Here is a 22,038-nt window from a genome sequence, read left to right as displayed (position 1 = left end):
GGTTTGGCTTTTCACTTCAGGGGAAGGGCGGTGGGGAAAGCCGTGGCCTGGAGGTAGCAGCCTTGTGATGCAGGTGCATCGCTCGCTGCTGTGGAAGGAGCCCGTGGCAGGGCTGCCGAGGGCCGTTTCCTCACCGAGTCGGATAGCGGCTGCTCGTGGAGGCACTCCGAGGTGGTGTCACAGGAGGGTTTCACCACCCGTTTATGCCACTGCCCAGCTGCGGACGGAGAGTGGCCACCTGGTCCTGGGCGGGAGGAGGATGCTCCAGGTAAGTTCAAGATCGGACTAGCTCATCTCTAGCAGCAACGCTACATATTTAGTTTTACAGACGCTTTATTCTGCGTTTCGCACTTGAGCTTGACCAGAGGAAACGACAGGAAACGAATTTCAGGTTTCCAATACTTTATATGTATACGCGCATATAGTAAACAAAGTCATTAAACGTGTAACACATACTTCAAACCTGTAATTAGAATACTTCAATAAACGATTTAAATTCTTCTCACCAGTCCATTTGACTTGCTGCGTACGTGCGCTGCCTGTTGCTTTTATTTCTGCTGGGGATTTCTCCCCTCCTGAACTGAGCCGCGAAGGCAGGCTGGCCCTGGCAGAGCTGCCAGCCCTGCTGCGGCCGCGTCCCTCCCTACGCCCGCGGGCTGCAGCACCGGTGTCGCTGGGGGCGATGCGACTGCAGTGAGGAATACCGCCTGTGGGCGTTCAGTTCAGCACCGGTGGGTGCGGAGGTCTCTGCGCCATGTGGCTAACCTGCTGTGCACAGCTGGAGGAGCAAGAGCCGCAGCTGTGGTCCTGCCGGGGCTTGGGGTGCTGAGGTCTGACGCTGGCGTAACTCCTCACTCTTCTGGGCGAGCGACGGATGAAATGATGGTTAGTGCGTCTCTGATTCCTGGGCCAGGCTCAGGCACTCCTCATCAGGCGGTGGGATGTGGGCCTGAGGCAACCCGGGCTGCGTGAAGGCATCCGAGGAATTAATTATCCTCTCCAAAAGCTGAGTCACGCGCCCCTTCTGCCTTTAATTCTACCGGAGTGTGCTGGGGGAATGAGGACCCGCTGTATTGTACAGCGAGGTGTGACTTGCCGTGCTGGAAAGGTTTGAGAGTTGGGTTTTTTACCCCTTCAAGGTGTCGCATGCACGTCGCTGGACTGGCTGTACTGAAACACGCTGAAATACTTCAGTAAAGCGCAAAAAATCAGGCCAGGCTTAGGTCACCCTGACCGCCTACCTTGTGGAAGAGCTGCAGTTTATTTTCACCGCATCCAAAGTGAGCTTCCCTTCGCAGGGAAGTACGGGTGCCAGAAAAGTCGTTGGGAAGACGGAGAGCGGATTGCACTCGAGTTCAGGGTGGTCTTCGGTGGTGCCTGCAGCCGGGGGTAGGTAGGCGGTGGCCGTGTCGGTGACGGGGTTGGCGATGTACTCGGAAACGGTCTGTGTGTGCTTTGTCACCTCCGCCACTATCCTCTTGTAGAGGTCGGGAAGCTGCTGCTCGTAAACCTCTCCGTCTGCTGTGCTGGGCAGAGCCTCGTACTCCGGCTCCTCGTGTCCCGAGCCACTCTCCAGCGGCCAGTCGCCCTTTCCCGTGCTGCCGAAGAGGAGCTTGTCCCCGAGGCCCGCGCGGTCGGTCTTCACGAAGGCTTCCTCTACTTCTATCGTTTCGGGTTCTTCAAAGCTGCCGGCGCGGTGCAGGAACGGGCTGGAGGGCAAGCTCAGCTCGGCCTGCGCAGGGACGCACGCCGGGCAAGGATAATTAATTATCTGAGCGATACCCTGTGGCTTCTTGCCCCTGGAATGCAAGCATCCCTCCACACAGGAGCTCATACTGCTAAAAATGGAAGATCTCCACATTTTCCTGGCGTTTAATTTGCCCGCTACATCCTACAGTCTAACTGGATATGAGACCAGAGCTTATCCGCTATCGGAGACCGCTAGATTTGCTGCGTCAAGAGATTACCAACTTGCAGGGCTCTGCCTGCTTTTTCTGCTGAAGGCAGCGGGAGGAGGAGGAAAAAAGTACAATTTACCTTCATAGACTTGTAGTTCTTAGCCCACGTAGCGTTGGCGGGGTCTGGAATGGCTTTGCTCTGCCACTGCGGCGTAAGCGCGGAGAGGAGCGAGTGAAATCTGCGGATCAAATAAGTGCGATTAAACGCCTGAACGCCGCTACCTGCAGCACCGACCTGGGACACGCTGTTTCTGCACATCGTTACCGAAAAGCTCGGCGTAACGGTGGATCTGCCTCGGCGGGGACCTGCGGAGACCCCGGTGGGGCGGGGAGCGCGGCGGCTGACGGGGCGGGCGGCTCTCGAGCGGGGGTAAACGCTGCCCAGCAGCCACCTCCTGCCCGATGTTTGCCTGCGGTGGCTAACAGCAGCCCTGCGGGCAGAGCTGGCTGGGCACGGCCGTGAGCCCCACTCCTGGAAAATCTGCCTGGGGACACGTGCGTGTTGCTCTAAAGGAAAACGGTTTTTAATCTCTGGGTTTAACTTTGCTCCCAGATTAATTGCCAAGGGTTGTACCCCTTCAGTTTTGTTCTGGCGGCAGCAGACCTTAAGCTCTAGGTTAAAAAGTCACAATATATATGAAATAAGGCTATATTTTAAGCTCAGTGGGTGTTCTGATTATCGTTGGTGTACTCTGAAACCTTTATTCAGAACAATCCTTGCTGTTCCCCAAGGTGTCCTGAGAGGACGTGACCATCTCTTCTAACAACAATTCCGTGTTTTATTGGAACGTAACAGATGGATTCACTCACGCTTTTCTTGCCGGAGGCACGGAACAAATGCAGGCCGAGAGGATGAAGAAGCTGCAGGTAAGCACAAGGGTCATCCAGTCCCCAGCACCTGAAATATGGAACACCCGTCGTTCATCTTTACTAAAAAAAATTAAAAACTTAAATATGCCAGTTTAAGTTGGACGACACTCGTGGCCTGACTGGTGTTTGCACTCACAAAACATCAGGAATCTGGATGGACCCGTGGGGACGAGAGGACTTTGTAACGTAAAGATGTCTACAAATGTCTCTTGAAATACACAGTCCGCAGCCCGAAACGTGGAATTGCTGATCTTTCTCTTCTAGTGCTGAACCGAACATGGACAGACACCACAAACCTGGGGTGGTGCGTGCGGCAGAGAGGTGTTAAGTAGGAAAGACCTTGCAAAACTCAGTGCATCTTTAATAAGGTGTCGGTGACTGTTTCCCAGTGAACAGCCTGGCGTTACTGTGCTCGCGCTATCTGCTTAAAATGTAATTTTGGCAAATCCAGATTTTTATACCAGGAAAACTTTTACCTTGTCTGGATTGCTTTAATTTCCTCTCCTCCTCCTCCCCTCCCTGGATTTCTCCCGCAGTCCAGGGGAGAAACCCCCCTCCCGAGGAGCCCGGCTCCATGCTGCGGAGATGAATTTCCTAACGTGCGCAACTTGGGGGCTTAAAAGTTGTTGTGGTGGCACACTGCTGGGGAGGAAACGCAGCAAAACAAACTTTCTGGCAATACTTAAGCACGGATTTTATCAACTCCCTTCTCAGGGTTTAGTGATCATTTGTCTTGATCGGGGCTCAGAACAGATTTCATCAAAACAATCTGTCTTGCAGGACAGAAACGCCCATTACTGCCGTGAGCTGCGGTCGGAAGTCTTTGGGAGAAGGTCTTGCTTTTGCGTCCCCCCGGAGGAACAGGGACCCCCCGAGATGGACGTGTGCGCTGCGGGAGCTCGGGGATGCTCTGCTCCTGAAGCAGGCTCTGAGGTGAGGGGCCTCAGGGAGCCACCGACCCATGGGAGACGTGGGGATGGGCAGGACTTTCTGCATGGATACCTGTGCCCGAGCGTGAAGCACACAGGTGGCTGGGCTGGCACCTCGAAGGGACCAAACCCTTCTTTCCCCCTTCACAATAAACCATCCTGCCGGCCTTCAACTACTGTTAAACAACACAGCTAACAGCTTGCCACAGGGCTGGGACCTTGAAGACAAAGAAAGAGATGCTACGTCTTAGAACCAGCAGAAACTACAGCTCTTCAGTAATTACGGAGGAGCAGAAAAAGCATTCCCGGCCTGTGGAAAGCAGGAGGCCAAGGGCAAGGACCTCTCCAGACCCCCACCCCCCGCAGAGGCTCGTACTTTCCAAGCAGACGAGCTCGCTGTTGCCCCAGGGCCCCTCTCCAGCAGCCGTCGATGCCGTCATCCACAGGGCGTAGGGCTCACCGGGCTGGAGGTGCGGGATGTACAGCGAGTGCTGGGCAGTCACGTTGGAAATGTCTGGAAGGGAAAGGGGAGGAGCGAATCAGAATTGTTAAGGTTGGAAAAGACCTGTCAGATCACCAAGTCCAACCACCATCCCAACCCCACCATGCCCACTAAACCATGTCCCACAGTGCCACGTCCACACCTTCCTTGAACACCTCCAGGGATGGGGACTCCACCACCTCCCTGGGCAGCCTCTTCCAGTGCTCCACCACTCTCTCAGGAAAGAAATTTCTCCTAATATCCAGCCTGAACCTCCCCTGGCGCAACTTGAGGCCATCTCCTCCTGTCCTATCACTTGTCACTTGGGAGAAGAGACCAGCACCCACCTCCCCACAACCCCCTTTCAGGGAGTTGCAGAGAGCGATGAGGTCTCCCCTCAGCCTCCTCTCCTCCAGACTGAACAACCCCAGCTCCCTCAGCCGCTCCTCATCAGACTTGTGCTCCAGACCCCTCACCAGCTCCGTCGCCCTTCTCTGGACACACTCCAGCACCTCAATGTCCTTCTTGGAGTGAGGGGCCCAACACTGAACACAGCATTCGAGGTGCGGCCTCACCAGCGCCGAGTACAGGGGCACGATCCCCTCCCCACTCCTGCTGGCCACACCATTTCTGATACAGGCCAGGATGCCGTTGGCCTTCTTGGCCACCTGGGCACACTGCCGGCTCATATTCAGCCGGCTGTCGACCAACACCCCCAGTTCCTTTTCCACCAGGCAGCTTTCCAGCCACTCGTCCCCAAGCCTGTAGCGTTGCGTGGGGTTGTTGTGACCCAAGTGCAGGACCCGGCACTTGGCCCTGTTGAACCTCATACAATTGGCCTGCGCCCATCGATCCAACCTGTCCAAATGAAGCCCCTAGCACACGTTTACTGCATTTAACTTCAATCACTGGGTTTCCAGAGCTTGGAGAGGTATCTGTTACTCTAATTCATTTTCTTTTCTAGGTTACTGAATCACTGGAAGGGCTATAAAAGACCTTATGCAGTAGGGGTGACCTGTGCCATGGTATAGATGGGACCCCAGGATTGCATATCCCGTCCTCTGACCGCTGTTGCTTGCTAAGACAATGTTTTAATGCAAAGTGAGGTTTGTATTGTGGAGCTATGAAACCTCCATTAAAAACTGGCGTGCAACTTCTGCATAAAGGTTAAAAAAAAAGCTATGTCGAGTGGAAGCCTGGGAGGTAGGCAGACGGAGTGGGAGAGGACTTGGGTGGGAAAAGCGCGTGGGTGCGGGAATGGTTTAGTGGACGTGGTGGGGTTGGGGTGATGGTTGGACTTGATGATCTGACAGGTCTTTTCCAACTGTAGTGATTCTGTGAATGCAGTGGGTGCTGCCTGCCGAGCGCGTCTGTGGGTGTCGCCTGCGGGGTAGGCACTCGTTGGCGGGGGCTTTGAGACAGTCTGTTGTTCACCCTGCCAATAATTACAAGGGCCTGCAGTGGCTATGGCTTCAGAAAATAACTACAAGGCAAAAAAAGAAAAACGAGCGGGGAGTTCACATTCAAAATAACTTGGCGCGACCTGACTCAAAGCTGGAAGCCCTGAATGCGCGGTCCTGTTGATGGGCAGCTGTAGCAGAGGGACCCGACTCTGAATCTCGCTGCTGACCCTCCTGGCAGCTCAGCTGCCTGTATCTCCCTGACTACACCGCGTGTTCGGAAGGCATCCCTCTCTCCCACCCCACGGCCCCTGCTCATCGCCCTGGTCTTGGCCAGACACCGACTGTAGACGTTTGGGGCGTCCTCCCTGTCCTTTTTCTGCAGGTATATGTGGTACTGGGTGATGCAGCCCCTTTGCTGGTGGGCAGGGATTGCTTCCCATGAAACCAAGACGCCGTTTGCCCGCGGTGTCGTATGCATCTGGGGCCCGGCTGACGGTGCTGCAAAAGAGAAGGCTGGCTGTTAAAGCTGAGCTTAAACTGGCTTAAAAATATCTGGAAGAGTATTGCTGTGGTTTACCTTCTGCTCTTGAGTAGCCCCTAACCGATGCCACTTGTCCGGCTCTGTCCCGATAGAGGGCAAACACGCTGATCTCGTAGCACACGTTATCTTTTATGTGCTCTAAGTAAAGAAATTAAAAGCGGAGAGTTACTAGTGGAAGTATTTACAGTCATGGCGAAAGTATTTACATTAGCTGCTTAAATCTGAGATGAATCTTCTGATTAGGAACACATCTTTCATAATGAAGGGAAAAAAATGCTTCTCTGGGTTCTCCATTCAGCTTGGCAGACCCTTACTGTGCATAAAGCGAGTGACCTCAGCACTCGGAAGGCTGAAATCCTTTCTTTCCTCATGAGGCTACAAGCTGTCGGCCGCTCTAAGATCCGAGGGGCAGGGTTCGGCTCTGCGCCAGCTCGCTTAGGGGGCACGAGAAGCTCGCACCCTGTTTCTTCCCCCCCGACTTCACGTGAGCATCCTCCTCCGGGCTGTTCCCGCGGGCTATGGGAGGTCGGCGGGAACTCGTTTCTCTCCTTTCCAAAGCAGAGCACAAAGCGCCGGTGTGACTATGCTGCTTTTTGTCCAGCTGACTCGAGAGTGGGGATGCAAGCACCTCGGAAGCACGGCACCGGGACGGAGGATAGGAAAGACTAATGAGGGTAACGCTCATCCCTGTCGTAACTTCATAGCTATCCAACGTGCAGAACGCTGACCTGTAGCACTGGCTGGGATTAGTAACCAGCAATTAGTAGAAGGGACATAGTCTTTTCTGAAGCCTTTGATCTCTTGTACCTCTAGCTGGCTCGTTTCATCTCGGCGGGACTGGGTTTTTTCAGAGATGTTTTACTTATCAGATACAAATCTCAGCTGAGAGTGACTGTGGAACTGAGCCCAGAGCAGCCGCGCATATTTTTTTCCCTTCCTATACAGAAAACTTTAAATGCCATAATTTCTTACGCTGAATTAGTAGAAATCAGAATCCGACTTGTTCCTTAAAAAGCTTTTGGAATGAAATGGTACAACATCCTACCTCGAGGTGGTTGTTGTTACCTGCTATCACCGCGGACAGGTTGGATGCTGGAAGCTTCACCCAGGCTGGACGGTGCTCCCGGCGCCTGCTCCTCTCCGTGTCTGCCCACTCCACCACGTATCCGCTGATGGACACAGTCGACCTGACGGGCGGTTTCCAGCTGACGAGGATGCTGCTATTTCCCATGGCTACGGCAGAGACTTTCCGAGGAGGAGGTAGGTCTTACGGGGGAGAAAGAACGACCAGACAAAAAAGAAACTTGCCTTAACCTCACGTGGACTGGGTAGGTTGGATATATGGGTTTTACTGTGCCTCACCCAGTTTGGCACCATGTGAAGTGTAAATTGAAAGAGAAGGTCTTTACACGAGGGTGATCTCTATGCCGATAGGAATAGAGCCACGTTCTTGCCCTGTCTCGGGCAACAGTTTGAGATACACAGCTTTGCTGGTTTATACCATCCCCAAACCCCGAGAAGACGCTGTCACGGCACGTACCACCCCCCTGCTCCTCTGAGAGAGCCGCAAACACGCATCAGCTCCCCGAGACCGCAGCTCTTGCTTTCACAGCTAGGGCCGGCTTGCTTTTCCTCGCAAGAGAGAATGTTGGGAAAGCCACCGAATTTTCATCGGTAGTATAAAAACACCAGCATCTTTTCGGAACGGGTTTTCTAACAAATACAATTGAACTGCGCCCACGCAGCAGTTCTTGTCCTACCGCCTCCAAATAATCAGCTAGCAGTGATATTTCTGCACCAATCCTATCCCTGCCTAATGAAGGGCTCGCGTAATCAAGGCAGTCTGCGAGCTGAGGAGCCGTGCATCCGCCTCCGAAGGAGAGGAGCATCCCGCCGGTGTTCGATGCAGCACCGGGGAAGGGTGAAACACTTGGCAGTGGGTCTCTCACTGTTTTAGCGACATTACAGCAGGAGAAGAGCAAACAGAGAACTGCCTCTTTGAACAAACCACCTGAGACCGCAAGGCTCCGTCGTGCCCGGTACCCGCACAGGAAATTTGGGGCTGGATGAGTTCAGGGAACGCTCGTTAACTTTGCTGCGCGGGTACAACAGAGTGCAATTTCACAGGAGATAAAGTTCGTGCGATTTCCCCTCACCATCACCTTCCCTTCAGTCCTGCCACCTCTCTCGTGCAAGAAAAAAATAACCCTTTTTTAAATTTTTTTGGCATGGTTGATTTTCTGCCGTGCCAGGTCCCCGGGCGGCTGGCGGCGCGGCTCACGGCTGCGGCGGCAGGAGGGGTTGAGGTGAAGTGCCAGCAGTACTGATGCAGGGCAAGGTAAGGTGCGGTGAAACTGCACCCCTGACCGCACTGAAAACTGGATCTGCGGATCCCTGAAGCTTCACCGAGACGGACCTTGATAAGCCCAAGGTGGTGGGACCTGAACGCTTCCCTGGTGCGCAGCACAAAGCAGAGCACCGGTGTTATTCCCAGCGGTCCAGACCCAGGAGAAGCCCTTACCCTGGGTGCCCAGGTTGGTCACGATGGATGCGGGGGGGGACGTGCCCCTTGAGTTCTCGGCGGTGACCGTTATCTTGTAGCCCACCCTCGGCGTGACTCTGGCATAGCTGGTTTGGGTGGTACGGTGTGATTCTCCTCCCGTGGGGCTCCGCTGGGCCAGGCCTTTGAAGGTCACCGTGTACCACAGGATTCTGCCTCTCGCCTCCGACTCGCTCAAAGCCTGCGGGGAAAGTGCATCCCTTACCCTCCTCTGCTGCTGCTGAGCCATGCCTGCAGGACGCTGACTGTGCCAAGGTGGTTCTTTGCTGACCCGTTACTGGTTTTTACAGAATCATAGAATCACTAAGGCTGGAAAAGACCTGTCAGATCACCAAGTCCAACCACCAGCCCAACCCCACCATGCCCACTAAACCATGTCCCGCAGTGCCACGTCCACACCTTCCTTGAACACCTCCAGGGATGGTGACTCCACCACCTCCCTGGACAGCCTCTTCCAGTGCTTCACCACTCTCTCGGGAAAGAAATTTCTCCTAATATCCAGCCTGAACCTCCCCTGGCACAACTTGAGGCCATCTCCTCTTGTTCTATCACTTGTCACTTGGGAGAAGAGACCAACACCCACCTCACCACAACCCCCTTTCAGGGAGTTGCAGAGAGCGATGAGGTCTCCCCTCAGCCTCCTCTTCTCCAGACTGAACAACCCCAGCTCCCTCAGCCGCTCCTCATCAGACTTGTGCTCCAGACCCCTCACCAGCTCCGTCACCCTTCTCTGGACACGCTCCAGCACCTCAAGGTCCTTCTTGGAGTGAGGGGCCCAACACTGAACACAGCATTTGAGGTGCGGCCTCACCAGCGCCGAGTACAGGGGCACGATCCCCTCCCCACTCCTGCTGCCCACACCATTTCTGATACAGGCCAGGATGGCGTTGGCCTTCTTGGCCACCTGGGCACACTGCCGGCTCATATCCAGCCGGCTGTCAACCAACACCCCCAGGTCCTTTTCCACCGGGCAGCTTTCCAGCCACTCGTCCCCAAGCCTGTAGTGTTGCATGGGGTTGTTGTGACCCAAGTGCAGGACCCGGCACTTGGCCCTGTTGAACCTACTTTCCTCTCTTCTAAAAGCTGGAGGAAACAAGCCATGCTACGGAGATTGCTGGCTCGCTTGTTGAGGCTGCTTTCTTCTGTGATACTTCTATTTTATTTTCTCTATATTAACTGAAGAGCCGTTGGCCCGAAGTATGGCTGATGCATTTTAAAGGTAGCCTCGTTTCCCCATCAGTACCAACCTAGGAATACATGTTCGTAAGCAAACACATGCTTTTATTGCTAAAAATGTAGGGTTCTTCCAAAGAAAGCCAGTGTCCTTGCTGCAGAATTTCCCTTTTCCACCATGATTTTGCATGTTCGTGTAAAACCTGTGCTATGTAACAGCCTATTCTGATTTTTCCCTTGGATTTTGCTGCTGCCCAGCCCTGCGACCCATGCTCTCCACTCCCAAGCCTTACCCCAGCTCCGCCACTGCCCTGCTCTTGGGAACCCATGCCATCTAGCCACGTAAAATGAGTTAATTCCCTAACGAGGCATGAGCATGCATTTACCTGAGAGTCTCTCTTAAGGTTGCATATCTTTCTTTTTATTTCTTATTTATTTATTCCAGTTTAATTCCAGTTTAGTGAAGCTCTTGTGCTGCCAGCTGCTGGTTTTCCAAGCAGCAGCACAGCCGGGGACAGGGAGAAAGGCAGCCACCTCCTTCCTTGAGGCTGAATTCAAGCCACGCTTGTCCCAAGGGGAAAAAAAACCGCATGAACCGCACAGCTGGATTTGTAAAAATGGGCAGTTTTTGATTTGGGGGAAAATCCAGGTTTTTCCTTAAAGCCGTAATAAAGGCTTATTTAAATTCAACCACTTAGAATGCACGTCTCTGAAAAGTCAGTCTGTGCTGTCCCGTGTGACACCTCTCGCTGGTTTTTCCACCCCGGGCGTCTGCAGTTGTACTATCAGTTTCACAGCTTCCTGCAGTTCCTACACAGCGAGTTCATTTTGTTTGGCTGGGGTTTTTTTTGTCATAACACAACCAAAAAAAAAAAAAAAAAAAAAAGGAAGAGGGGGAAAAAACCCACTTTTAAAAAACACTTTTTAAAAATAGGAAAATGTTTGCAGTTTTGCAATCACTTTGGCGGTGGCTCGGGACAAACGCGGTGCGGAAACCACTCTGAAAGCTTGCTGAAATTAAATTGGTGAGCCTTCCTTCGGTGTTAGTGTGAAAATACGAAAGCGTATAATGGTAGAAAATAGGAAAATGCCTCATGTACTGAGTCTGACCCTGCTGCTTCGTAGCTGTCGTGAAAGCCATAAAAGCAAGGTATTGCACCAATTTTATGAATGATGCTGCAGGAAGTCTGCTTCGACACAGAAAGTGTTGCCAGCTCGCTATTTTGAGATAAAGGGCTTAAAGTTAAATGTCTTAAAGCCACAGCGGCTGGAGTCACATAATCACCTAAGAATTTCTGCTTTCACTTTATAGCGTACTGCTCGTTGGCGTGCAGAGAATACGTAACAGTAATTGGAAGCTTATCTAGAGATTGCGAACTGAAAGTCAAAGATCATTTTTGCTTTAAAAAAAACCAAGACCATCTTACTGGCTTTGAAATAAAACCACCGCAGCAAAACGCCCCACAATCCACAAATTCCTCTTGGACCTGGCTTTAAGTCCTGGGTCGGTAATACTGGGGAAACTCAGCACCCGGCACCGGTCGCAGGGCTTGCTCTCACTGGGAGCGTTGGTGTAGCAGACCTGGCGTGAGCCTTGTCCACTGCGCCAGCTGGCGATGTAGGGTAATGGGGAACCTTCACCCTACGGCTGGGTTTTAATCCGAATCCTTTTTGAAATTGCCCTTGCGGGGTCTCAGCCCCAGCTCACAGGAGGCATTGCTCAGCAGACCCAAACTGAGTTGTCCCATTTCAGACCTGCGCCTCTATTATTAGCAAACCCTTTTGCGTGTGGTTTGCCCGTCACCTGCTTCGCACCTGTAGAGAAAAGCAATTTCTCCCCGCTGCTGCTGTACGACAAGAGCCTCGACCGACCGTCCATCCACACCCATGGGACTGCACCCATGGGACCCCTTCGGTTGCCCAAACTACACCCAGCTCTTACATTTTTTAGCGTTTGGTCACCTTAAAGGGCTATTACAATAAATTGTCTCTTGTGCCCCCCCATTCTTCATTGCTCTGTTCTTCGTATAAGCAAACCAGAGCAGAAACGCCCCTGAAGGAAGCTCCTATCCAAAAGCAGACGCGCGAGGTGCGTGCGCGTGGGGAACGTGGGGCACGGTGTCCTCCTGGCCTCCCAGAACCCCTGTCCTGACCGCGTATGGCGACCACAGCAACCAACGATGAGGTGGAGAACGAGGTGAGGGAGGTATTAATTAGAAAACGAACTAGGAAGCCTGTAAGGTTGTTATCCGTCCCTTTAGATCTACCATCAGGGACACAGGTCGGCTGTGTAGTCAAGGCGTGGGTAGCGGAGCTGGTCCGTGTCCCTGTCACCGGGCACTGGTAAAAGCCCTGTGCTCTCCTTGGGTTCGGTCCTTTCCTGCGAACACGTAAACCAGAGCTCCCCCTCATCCGCTCAGGTTTCACTTGCTTACCTTCCAGAAAAGAGAGATGTTCTGGTTTTGGGCATCCACGTCCTGCTGTCGGTACCAGACGTCCAGGAGCCCGGTCGGCGCTGGTGCGGAAGGAAAAGGGTGAGCGGAATTAATGGCTGTGTTTTGAAGTAAACAAACAAGACATTGAATAGGTGAAGGAGGTAAAAATCCTGAGACAATTGAAATTTAAGATTTAAAATGTCTCTGAAATGATGCAATATGTAACAGCCCGTATTTGCTGTTGCAGCTGGAGTTCAGCTGTGTTGACGATGGCACTTATGAAGAGAACGCGCCATAAACCCAAGAAGGTTTTTGTGCCGCTGGTGACTTTATCCTGCACTCAGGTAATCAGGATGGCTCCCAAGGAAGCCTACGCATCAACGTGACGGTATTAGCTCTCATCTTTGCGTAAAAGTCGAGGCTAGTTAAGGTCCTCAGGGCTGGCTACGTCAATCCTAAAACAACGGACAGCCTCGGGCGATAGGGTTTGTAGGATCCGCAGGATTTCATTGTCTGGCTCTAGGCAATAAATGTCTTTAAGAGCTAGCTGGGTAGGACCTCCTCAGAGGTAGCTCAAAACCCTCGTTCTTTCCACAATTCTCCTTATAGTCACAGAGAGACTGGAAAGCCTTGATGTTTTGAATAAACCGTCCAAAATAACACTAAAGCAAACTTCTGGCTGCAGAAGCAGGTGAACAATGTGCTCCAACAGTTCGGAACCAGATAAAGACACATAAAGAAAGCCAATGTGACCAAAGATAACAAAGCTTGGCTCCTCAAGGTCCCTCACCAAAATAAACCCACCAAATTCAAATAATTGCTACTGTTGGCCAACCCCAGCTAGAATGAATTCAGCAAATAGCAGTCAGCCTCAAAGACAGAAAAAATCCTCAATGCCAGCAATGTTAAGAGCTCTTTGTCCTGTATTAACTGCAAACAGTGACTGGAATAGAAACAAGAAGCAGGACCGACAGAAGAAATAAAACTGGAGCGCACTCGCTGTGAGCGAGGGAGGAAGCGGGGAGCTGAAAGAAGGAAAGGGAAAAAAAAAAGGGGATTGCATCTGTTGGACTCCAGCCTGGATTTTAAAGTTCATTTCACATGTGAACCACAGAAATTAGCTGGGGGGGAGAAGAAAAGCTCACTTATGGACGGAGCTTGCATAAAGCAAGGTTTGTGGCAGGTCAGAGAAACAGGAACAAACTTAGCTCGTTGAAAAGCTATACGCCTGAATTTGCAAAAGGCCAAAGCCACGCGTAGAACTTCAGCTCCTTCAAAGACGGGCAACCAGGATGCGCCCAGAGCTTCTCGCCTGCAGCCTCCCCCTGCGGTCGCCTAGTCTGAGGACAGAAAACGCTCCTTGGTTAGCTGCAACGATTCTCTTTTCACGGCGCTGGCTGGGTGGAGGGGTGATGACCACAAATGCCGGAGCAAGCCAGGGTGCATCGAGAAGGTTGAGAAAACTGTTGAGAGGAAGGTGGGGGAGGGAAGGAAAAGTTCACACCTTTTGCATCAATCAATGCTTCTTACAGAAACTGATGCTGTCAGTAGTGGTAAATAGCATGAGTAATAACGGCACTAGCCTGAAGAGCTTATAGTAATTCACAAAAAAGAGCAGCGAAAGCCAAGTAGGAGATGAAAGGAGGGGATGCCAAAGCAGCTGACACATCTTTGTTGAAACACAAACTTCTGAGAAGCTTTCTTCTCTCGTAAGAACTGAAAGTTTTGCAGCATGTGAGTTCGTGCAGCTCAGGGTGAAGTCAGGCAGGCAGGTATGCGAGCCCGCGGCCAGCCCAAGGCAGCCAACGATGGCAGAAACTAAGAGGATTGCCCTCAGGTTGGTGCCGTGCATCCCTGGAGTCTGCTGTGCCGTCCTCTGGGGCGGAAACACTCTTTGCTCACCTAATTCCTGGTGGGATCTCTCTCTCTGGCCAGGTTCTGCTCTGCTGAAGCTACCCAGGTCTCCAGCAGCTCCACGGCGCAGTGGAGGAGCCGCCTGGGGAGGCTCCAAGTGAAATAACTTCTCTACTTGGGAAAAAGATGACTTGGCAAAATTAAACTGTTTCGTTAAAACCTGCCAGCGTCAGCAGAACGGAGAGAGTCCAGGCAGTTTCCCAGCCAATTCACCCAACTTCTCAGCAATTGTTGGGCGAGCTCAAGGCCCCAGAGCGTGTCACCCAAACTGTGGTTCATCAGCACCGGAGGGTGACGTGGCAGCCTGCCCAACCTGAGTATGGTGCTGTTGCAGGAATTCAGTAAAATGTTTAGATATGAACCAATACAAAAGGGTTGGTTTTTTCCCCCTGGCTAAGCTGCACAAACTGTCTCTGCCTTTTCCAGCTGTGTCACGATGTGTCAGGCCACTACAGCTCCGGGCAACGTGGGAAAAATTCCCCCAACCTTCAACGTCAAAAAAATATATCCTTTAGACCTTCTCGGTGAACTCTTGAAATTCCTGTTTTGCAAGAAACTTGAACAGCTTCAATTTTTGTTCATTAAAAAAGCAATTCTCTTAGAGAAGTGACTTCCCTCTTGGCTCTGTGTCTGGATCTACAGATGCTCTGCAAACCAACCAGCAAAAACCCGGCAGCATTTTGACTTCATTAGCTGAAGTTTCCACTCGTACGCAAAGGTTAGACATAGGCTTGGTGCGGGAGACGCCGTCTTGTGTTACCTGCTTCTGGAGTCCGGGTTTGGTAGCCACGCCAGTTGCTCCACAGTCCTCTCTCAGGGTGAATTTTACAGCTGACCTGGAACTCGTAGGCTGTATGAGGCTCCAGACCATAAAGACTGCATTTCTCACTGTTGAAGCTTTCAACCTTTAATGAAGAGAGAGGACATATAATGTTAAGGTCATGAGGAAATAAAGGTTGAAGGCAGTGACAGGCTGAATTACTAATGCCCAAAGGAAGCCCAGCCAGCCAAAACACGTCTTTAAAAACCAATGGGGAAAACCCCGATCTGAGGCAACTTTAATAACTCAAAGAACGATGCAATGAGTCATCAGGCTTGCAGTTCTTCATCAGAAAAATCCCTCATTTAATTATGCGAAGATCACAGATTTTCTGTTCATGTGTTTTACTCAACTTCAAGCAATACATTTCTTTTACCACTTAAAGGAAAAGCAAAGACTTCCAATCAACGTTAGGGAAGGCACAACCATTTGGAAATCGCACGAGCAAGATATGCCCATACTCCTATAAAGTGGTGGGTCAAACGTAACCTCCAATTCTTCAGTGCATCATACGGACACTTGACATACGGGGAAATACTCACGCACACACTTTTTTACAGGATCAGTGGTTTACCTTCATTCAGTTTTAGACCAATGATTGGTTTTGACCCATAGGCAATAGATTTTCTTAAACATGGTGTTAAAGAACAGAGAAAGCCAAATTGGGACCAAGTGATTCTAGTAAGAAACAACGATATTAAAGCAACCTCCAAGGATCATAACTTCCTTTATTCAGCAGCAGAGGATTACCGTGCTCCAGGAGTGCCTGGTAAGTGGACGGTATCTCAACCTGCAGTGCCGCGCTTGTGCTTCGTCGTGCCAAAAAAAGGTGCAGTTGGTCGCAGAAGAATTTTCAAATTCCACTAAAAAGCTGGGAGGATGTGGTTTCACTAGCGGCAAAAACAGAAAGAAGCAAACAGCGCTCAGATACGCAGCACTGCTCGGAGCGGGGGGTTACGTGGAAAATAGAATTACTGGTTTAGACTGGATGGATGCTTTTTCTGAGAGGTTTAAACAAGAAAGTCCTCAAAATGTTTTCACCTCTTTCTAAAGGGCGGGGACTAACTGAAAGGCGGCGAGTAATGCATTTACCTATGTCGATTAACATGAACACGAGCGGCTGTGAAAAAGCACTTCCTAGCTCATTGGAGGCAGCAACCACAACGGTGTAAGTAGAGTCAAAATTCAACTTGCTCAGAGCCAGCGAGCCAAACTTCTTATTCCGACTTTCTTCAGAAACACATAAGACATCCGTCCCATTTGATAGCCTGGAACAGAAGGCAAACGCTTGGTTAATACTCCCCCGTACACCAAGAAAGCTAAACCCTGGGTGCGTCGGGGCACGTCCCCGTACAGTTGTGCTGCTCTGGGTCCCGCGGGGCTGCGGCTCCTTCAGCAGCTTCCCTGCAGGTTAGCTGCACTGCAAGCCAGCTAGGCCATCTGCTCCTTGAAAGGTCTACCTGCGTAAAAACAGCGGTCACAGTAAATACTCCTCTCGTTAAACCGGTAGTAAAGGTGTTATACTGCTTTTTGGGTTTAATTGCAGACAAAGGAAATATGCTTCTGGATTTCCACCGAGCTGCAAGTATGTGAGTAGGTTCTTTCTAATAGTATAATGGTTGCCTAATATTGGTTACCTAATATTTCTCTATGAATGAACATAGGTGTTGGCACACAGAATTTGAGGGGCAGATGATGGATTTCGGGTTTTTTTTAATTGTTGTTTTTTACGTAAGTTAGTGATTAAAAATGTAATTTATCTCCAGTCTAACAGTCAGACCACATGACTTCCAACACAACTTTTAATTCTCAGTCTGTCATTCAACCCATTGCCTTGGGTAACTCATTTAGCTTCTCTGTGTATTTTCTTCCACCTGAATCAGAGACGATTGTATCATGTTGCTTCAGGCTGACCCTTTGTATTTTGTAATATACTTAATAACTTACAAGCACTGCTGTATCTCTGTATTACACTTGCAGGACTCGTTATCCACACTTCCCTACTCTTCTGCGCGCTACCCGTACATTCTCCTTCTGCTTAAAGAGCAGCAACAGGTTTCTACAAGCTACTAAGAAAGTTCCTGCTACCTTGGCCAACAGAAGCAGGTAAAGAAGAAGAAGGTGGTGAAGAAGAAGAAGGTGGTGAAGAAGAAGAAGCAGGTGAAGAAGAAGAAGAAGAAGAAGAAGGTGAAGAAGAAGAAGAAGGTGAAAAAGAGCGAGCCTCACAGGGCAAGGAGATGGTCAACATGCAGCCCCTCGGAAGCAAATGGGGAGTAGTTCAGCCTATCCAGCTGTTCGCAAAGCGCAAAATTAATTCATTCTACCCAGATGTTAGCTTGAATAGAGGTTTTTAATAAGGTTCCTCCTGCGCACGGGGATTCCCAAAATCCAAAGGTCTACTGGTGCGGTTTGATGGGCTCTGCTCCTTCCCCACGGTTTGCTGCAGGACTCTCCACAATCTTTTTCAGGGGAGGTTCAGCAAAAGCAGAGAGAGCAAAAATACAGGTTGGGTCTAAAAGAGGAAGGAAAAATAACACATTTCCAAGCCAAGTCCCTCTCCATCTCCTCAACTAAATTCCGAGACAGCGAGCTGCTCCGATTGCAGGTTTTCAGTTGCGGGCACTGCTAACCACAGAATCACTGGACAGAGGAGATCCGCCGTGGGAAAGCAGCAGGTTCGAGCAGCCGTTTTCAGAGTGCTTCCCCTGCTAACCTTCCATTTCCAAAGGCAGCCATGTCTTGGCGTACCCTCTTTACCTGCCAAACCCCGAAGGAGCCAAACTGCTGCGGTGCAGCGCACACGAGGGTGAACAGAAAAGGGGTTTTAACGGCTCCAGTTGGTTTGTGTGATCTGGGCGGCCTTGGGTTGGCTTGTCCATAAGCCAACTCTTCTGTGTGCTTTGATAAGGGTGAATCTTCAACAAACGGTGTAAAAATTTAAAAAAAAAACCCTCTAAGATACAATTATTGGTATTGAAGAACTGCCATCCCTGGGTCACTTACTGTATTGCATATGTAGTGTTGATGTATGTGAGCCTCCCCTTATCCCAGGTGCAGGTGGGATGACCATCTGTCCCGTACTGGATACACGACACGTTTCTTGGCTCATCTGGAGGATCTTAAACAGATAGTCTTATCAGAGTCTTCCTTCAAGACACTGATAGGAGACGTTTTAAGAAATGCTAGGTTTGTGTTGTTTTTTTTTTTTTTAAAGAATTTATGGACACGTAAGTGCCAAATGTTCAGGCTGATAATTTTTATACATGTGAAAATAGCTGCGTCGTGATTTCTGCAGCCTGGTGAGACCTTTGACACTTGAGCAAAACCCCAGTGACTTTACAAAGGTGCCAGATGAATACAAGCGCTTAACAGCTCTCTGGACTGGGCACCGCATGCTTTGCTTGAAGAAATCAACTGTTATTCTTATTTTTTTTAAAAAAAAAGCAGCACTGGTACAGCAGACGACTGCTGCAGCAGCAGCAGCTCATCAGGCTAGAAGAAAAATCTAAAATTTCCTTAGAATTTTTCTTGCAAAGCCCCTGAGTCCTGGCGAGGCGGGTGGGTGTCAGGGGTAGAGCAGGAGGGAGTATGATATTTGCTCTGAGCAGGCACTTTTATTTAGCGTCTCTCCGTTTATGAATAACGGAGTCGCACAGTTCCAGGCGGGAATATTTTAAATCCAAAGAGCCACTAAAGCAGAGCACCTTTTCTGGAAAAGGCCACCCACTGCTGGTTTCTAACACGTGTCTCAGAGGTGCCACAGGAAACGTTTAAGAACAAGGAATAATTAAATCCTCCTTACTTCCAGATTCTATAGCGATGCCACAAATGAGTTTTTTCTTGTATTCACAAAGTATTTTGCACGTAAACATGTGTTTGCCGTATGTATGGACTAGAAACTTGGCGCTTACTGAACTGCTGTGATTGCTAACTAGTTCAGAGCTGTTAAAGAAAATAGCTATCCTGCACTGCCCGGTGTATCGCAGGGGTTTCAGCCGGCACGCGAGGGTGATGCTGGTTCCAGGCCGGACACAAGAAGCGGTGTTAGCAGTCATATTCCCTTTGTCACATACTTCTGCAGCGCCGCGGGGAAGTTTGCTCGCAGGCACGTTCCCTGCACTGCACGCTTCTGCAACAGAACGGGAAACCAAACCTTTAAGGCGGATACAGCGCTCACCTCATACGACGCGCTGCGCTCGAGGAAGAGAGATTCCCCAAATGTGTAATGCAAGAATTCCTGCCTCAGCACAGTAACTCAGGGGATACTACTGCACCCAGCCTTCGCCGATCTGATTAACCGGGGTCAGAAACCACGGGCTAGCTACCAGGCATCACGCAAAAAAGCACAACCCCCGGCAAAACCTGTCAGAACTCTTTTTTCTGTGCGGTTTCAGGAAAGTGGTGGCAGGCATGTCTCCGCTGAAGAGACAAGCGACATTTTCTCCGACTCGTCGAGACCCCCCCCTTGCCTGTCAGCATCTTTCCAAGGCGGCGAGGGCAGAGGCGGGGGACAGGCGATCCCGCGCTCCGCGTGCACGAGCACGCACGTGCAGGCAGATGCCAGGACACACGCGCTGGGGGCAAACGCGCCGAGCAGCGGCAGAAGAGAAGGGAAAATGCTGGAGCACCATTTCTCCTTCCTTTGGAGTTCTGAAAGTCTCCGTGCGAGCTAACTTTAGAGGTGCTTTCTCACGTAACCGGCAGCCCTACCTCCAAGCAAACCAAATAACCTCCCTGCACGACTTATTAGCAACTATTTCCTATATACTACATATATACTACAGACACAGGCTTGCAGCGCCAATTATGCATAACCATATGCCCGAGCATATATGATGCTGAGGAACTATGGGCCATATGCCCGCCCGCGGTCGCTCCCAGCCCTGCAGCCAGCGTGCGGAGCTGCCAGACCAGACACTGCTGCCCGCGGCCTGCCCGGACTGTCAGGGAGAAGGTGCATCGCCGTGGAGAGTGGGAGGACACTCAGCAGCAGCAGATCGAGGAGTTCTTAAGGAAATTACAGTATCAACCTGATCAAGCATCAATTTTTGCTCTCTCTAATAAGAAAGGTGTTTACTAGCATACCACACAGAAGCTGAAAAAACCCCGCCAACTAATTAGCCTGAGTGCTTCTTTTAAGTAATAACTGCTATGTAGGGAAAAAAAAAAATCTTACCTGCTGTGAAGTGCGCCAACGACCAAATTGCTGCAGGCACAATCCATGCAAATAGCATTTTGTTCCCTATAGAGAAATGAATACCTTTTACCAGTTCCTAAAAAGTGGCAAAATTGCAGGTACTTGTATTTTACTATGTTACAGCTTCAGAAAATCCAGAATGCTTATTTCCTGAGACCATTCTAATTAACGTTCTCTGCTAACGTTGCTAAGTTGTGACGCTCGAGGCCCCTTTGTAAGCAGCAGCTGATTTTCAGATGGCTCTCCCTAGAGAGAGGCACACAGTCTAGGGGCATGGAAGAGTTACGGGTACTTTAAATCTCTGTGCTTTAAAACCAGACAGCTCTCTGCTTTAGAAAAAGAAGTATTTCCTCCCTTCCCTCCCAAAGACCCCCTGCAAGCCCAGAACCAAAACTCTTACTGTGAAGGACAAGAAGCCAAACCATCCGTGCCCCTCACGCTGTTTCTCCCCAAGACACGGTTTGCGTGCCACGCTCCGGCACAGCCCACGCTCTCCTGAAATCCTACAGCCTCATTGGATGGAGAAGCCCTGTTTCTGTACCCCACAAGGACCCTCCCGTGCTCTTCAGCAGCTCCGTGCTCAGGCTGCGTACAGGTGACCCCAAATCCAAATGAACTGACCTCATCCCAGCTGACTAACGCAATCTCAAGATTCCCAGACCTGAGTATCACACACAAAGTTTTGGCTAAGACCTTGGGAACTAGCAATCTTACGGTTTCTTTCCACCCACCCAACTTGCTTGTGACTATCCCATGTAACTAGCAATAGAACGAGAGGAAACGGCCTCAAGTTGTGCCAGGGGAGGTTCAGGCTGGATATTAGGAGAAATGTCTTTCCGGAGAGAGCGGTGAAGCACTGGAAGAGGCTGCCCAGGGAGGTGGTGGAGTCACCATCCCTGGAGGTGTTCAAGGAAGGTGTGGACGTGGCACTGCAGGACATGGTTTAGTGGGCATGGTGGGGTTGGGGTGGTGGTTGGACTTGGTGATCTGACAGGTCTTTTCCAACCGTAGTGATTCTGTGATTCTGTGGATCTGATGGTGGGTCCAGTGACAACCACCACACAGAAAAGACCTGTCAAGTCATCAAGTCCAACCATCAACCCAACCCCACCATGCCCACTACACCGTGTGGTGAAGCACTGGAAGAGGCTGCCCAGGGAGGTGGTGGAGTCACCATCCCTGGAGGTGTTCAGAAAACACGTTCATGCGACACTGCGGGACATCACAGAATCACAGAATCACTAAGGTTGGAAAAGACCTGTCAGATCATCAGGTACTGGAAGTTATGAATATAAATGTTTTACACAAATTATTCAAGGTCAGCCTGAACTAAGCTCAACATTTGCCCATACGTTTTGCAACCAGCATTATCAGCTCTTTCCTTTTTCACCCTTCCCCTGCAGAACTCCAGGAGCAGTGAGAAGAGAGCAGATACCTCAGAAGCAAATACACCAACAGGCACTTTCTGTAACTCCTCACCTGTCACAGAGACGTGGTTATTTTCATAACGCGATGCCGTATTGGAAACAAGCTATTGTAAAGTGAAACTTTAAATCCTGGCTGCTTTTTGTGCCGTCTTGGATGGAGGGGCACTTCCATGGGGATGCATTGCACAATACAGTCTTTGCTACATGTATATTGATATAAAAACAACAAAAAAAGTTGTTTCACGTTGGTTTTATATAATGAGGGGGGATCCATTCCATGTTTTTTAAGTGAACCGATACCTGAGGTGAACGCGAAATACATAAGATTTG

At 50.5% G+C, this 22,038-nt stretch overlaps 1 protein-coding gene across 1 annotated transcript; it reads right to left on the bottom strand.

Annotated features, from left to right (window-relative positions):
- Positions 1-1,237: 1,237 nt before the first annotated feature.
- Positions 1,238-20,318, bottom strand: IL12RB2 (interleukin 12 receptor subunit beta 2). Its single transcript, XM_059822241.1, has 15 exons — positions 20,261-20,318; positions 18,887-19,213; positions 18,088-18,202; positions 16,177-16,352; positions 15,835-15,974; positions 15,025-15,169; positions 12,351-12,430; positions 8,704-8,923; positions 7,248-7,448; positions 6,219-6,320; positions 5,984-6,139; positions 4,134-4,271; positions 2,769-2,856; positions 2,038-2,137; positions 1,238-1,732 (listed from the first exon to the last, which is right to left on the bottom strand). The coding sequence occupies exons 1-15, from the start codon at positions 20,316-20,318 to the stop codon at positions 1,238-1,240; spliced, it is 2,541 nt and encodes an 846-aa protein (XP_059678224.1).
- Between the last annotated feature and the right edge of the window lie 1,720 nt (positions 20,319-22,038).

Source organism: Gavia stellata, chromosome 10 (assembly GCF_030936135.1).
Source record: "Gavia stellata isolate bGavSte3 chromosome 10, bGavSte3.hap2, whole genome shotgun sequence".
NCBI classification, from domain to species: domain Eukaryota; kingdom Metazoa; phylum Chordata; class Aves; order Gaviiformes; family Gaviidae; genus Gavia; species Gavia stellata.
The sequence above is the reverse complement of the archived record's forward strand: the minus strand, read 5'-3'. Positions and strand labels throughout refer to the sequence as shown.

Bases quoted from the DNA above. Each gene is read 5' to 3' on its own strand.
- IL12RB2 (XM_059822241.1), bottom strand. From the start codon at position 20,318: ATGCTATTTGCATGGATTGTGCCTGCAGCAATTTGGTCGTTGGCGCAC. The intron at 19,214-20,260 runs GTAAGATTTTTT...GTTCTGTTGCAG, and splicing joins GTTGGCGCACTTCACAGCAG to AAGCGTGCAGTGCAGGGAAC. The intron at 2,138-2,768 runs GTGAGTGAATCC...TTTGATCCGCAG, and splicing joins GTGCCTCCGGCAAGAAAAGC to ATTTCACTCGCTCCTCTCCG.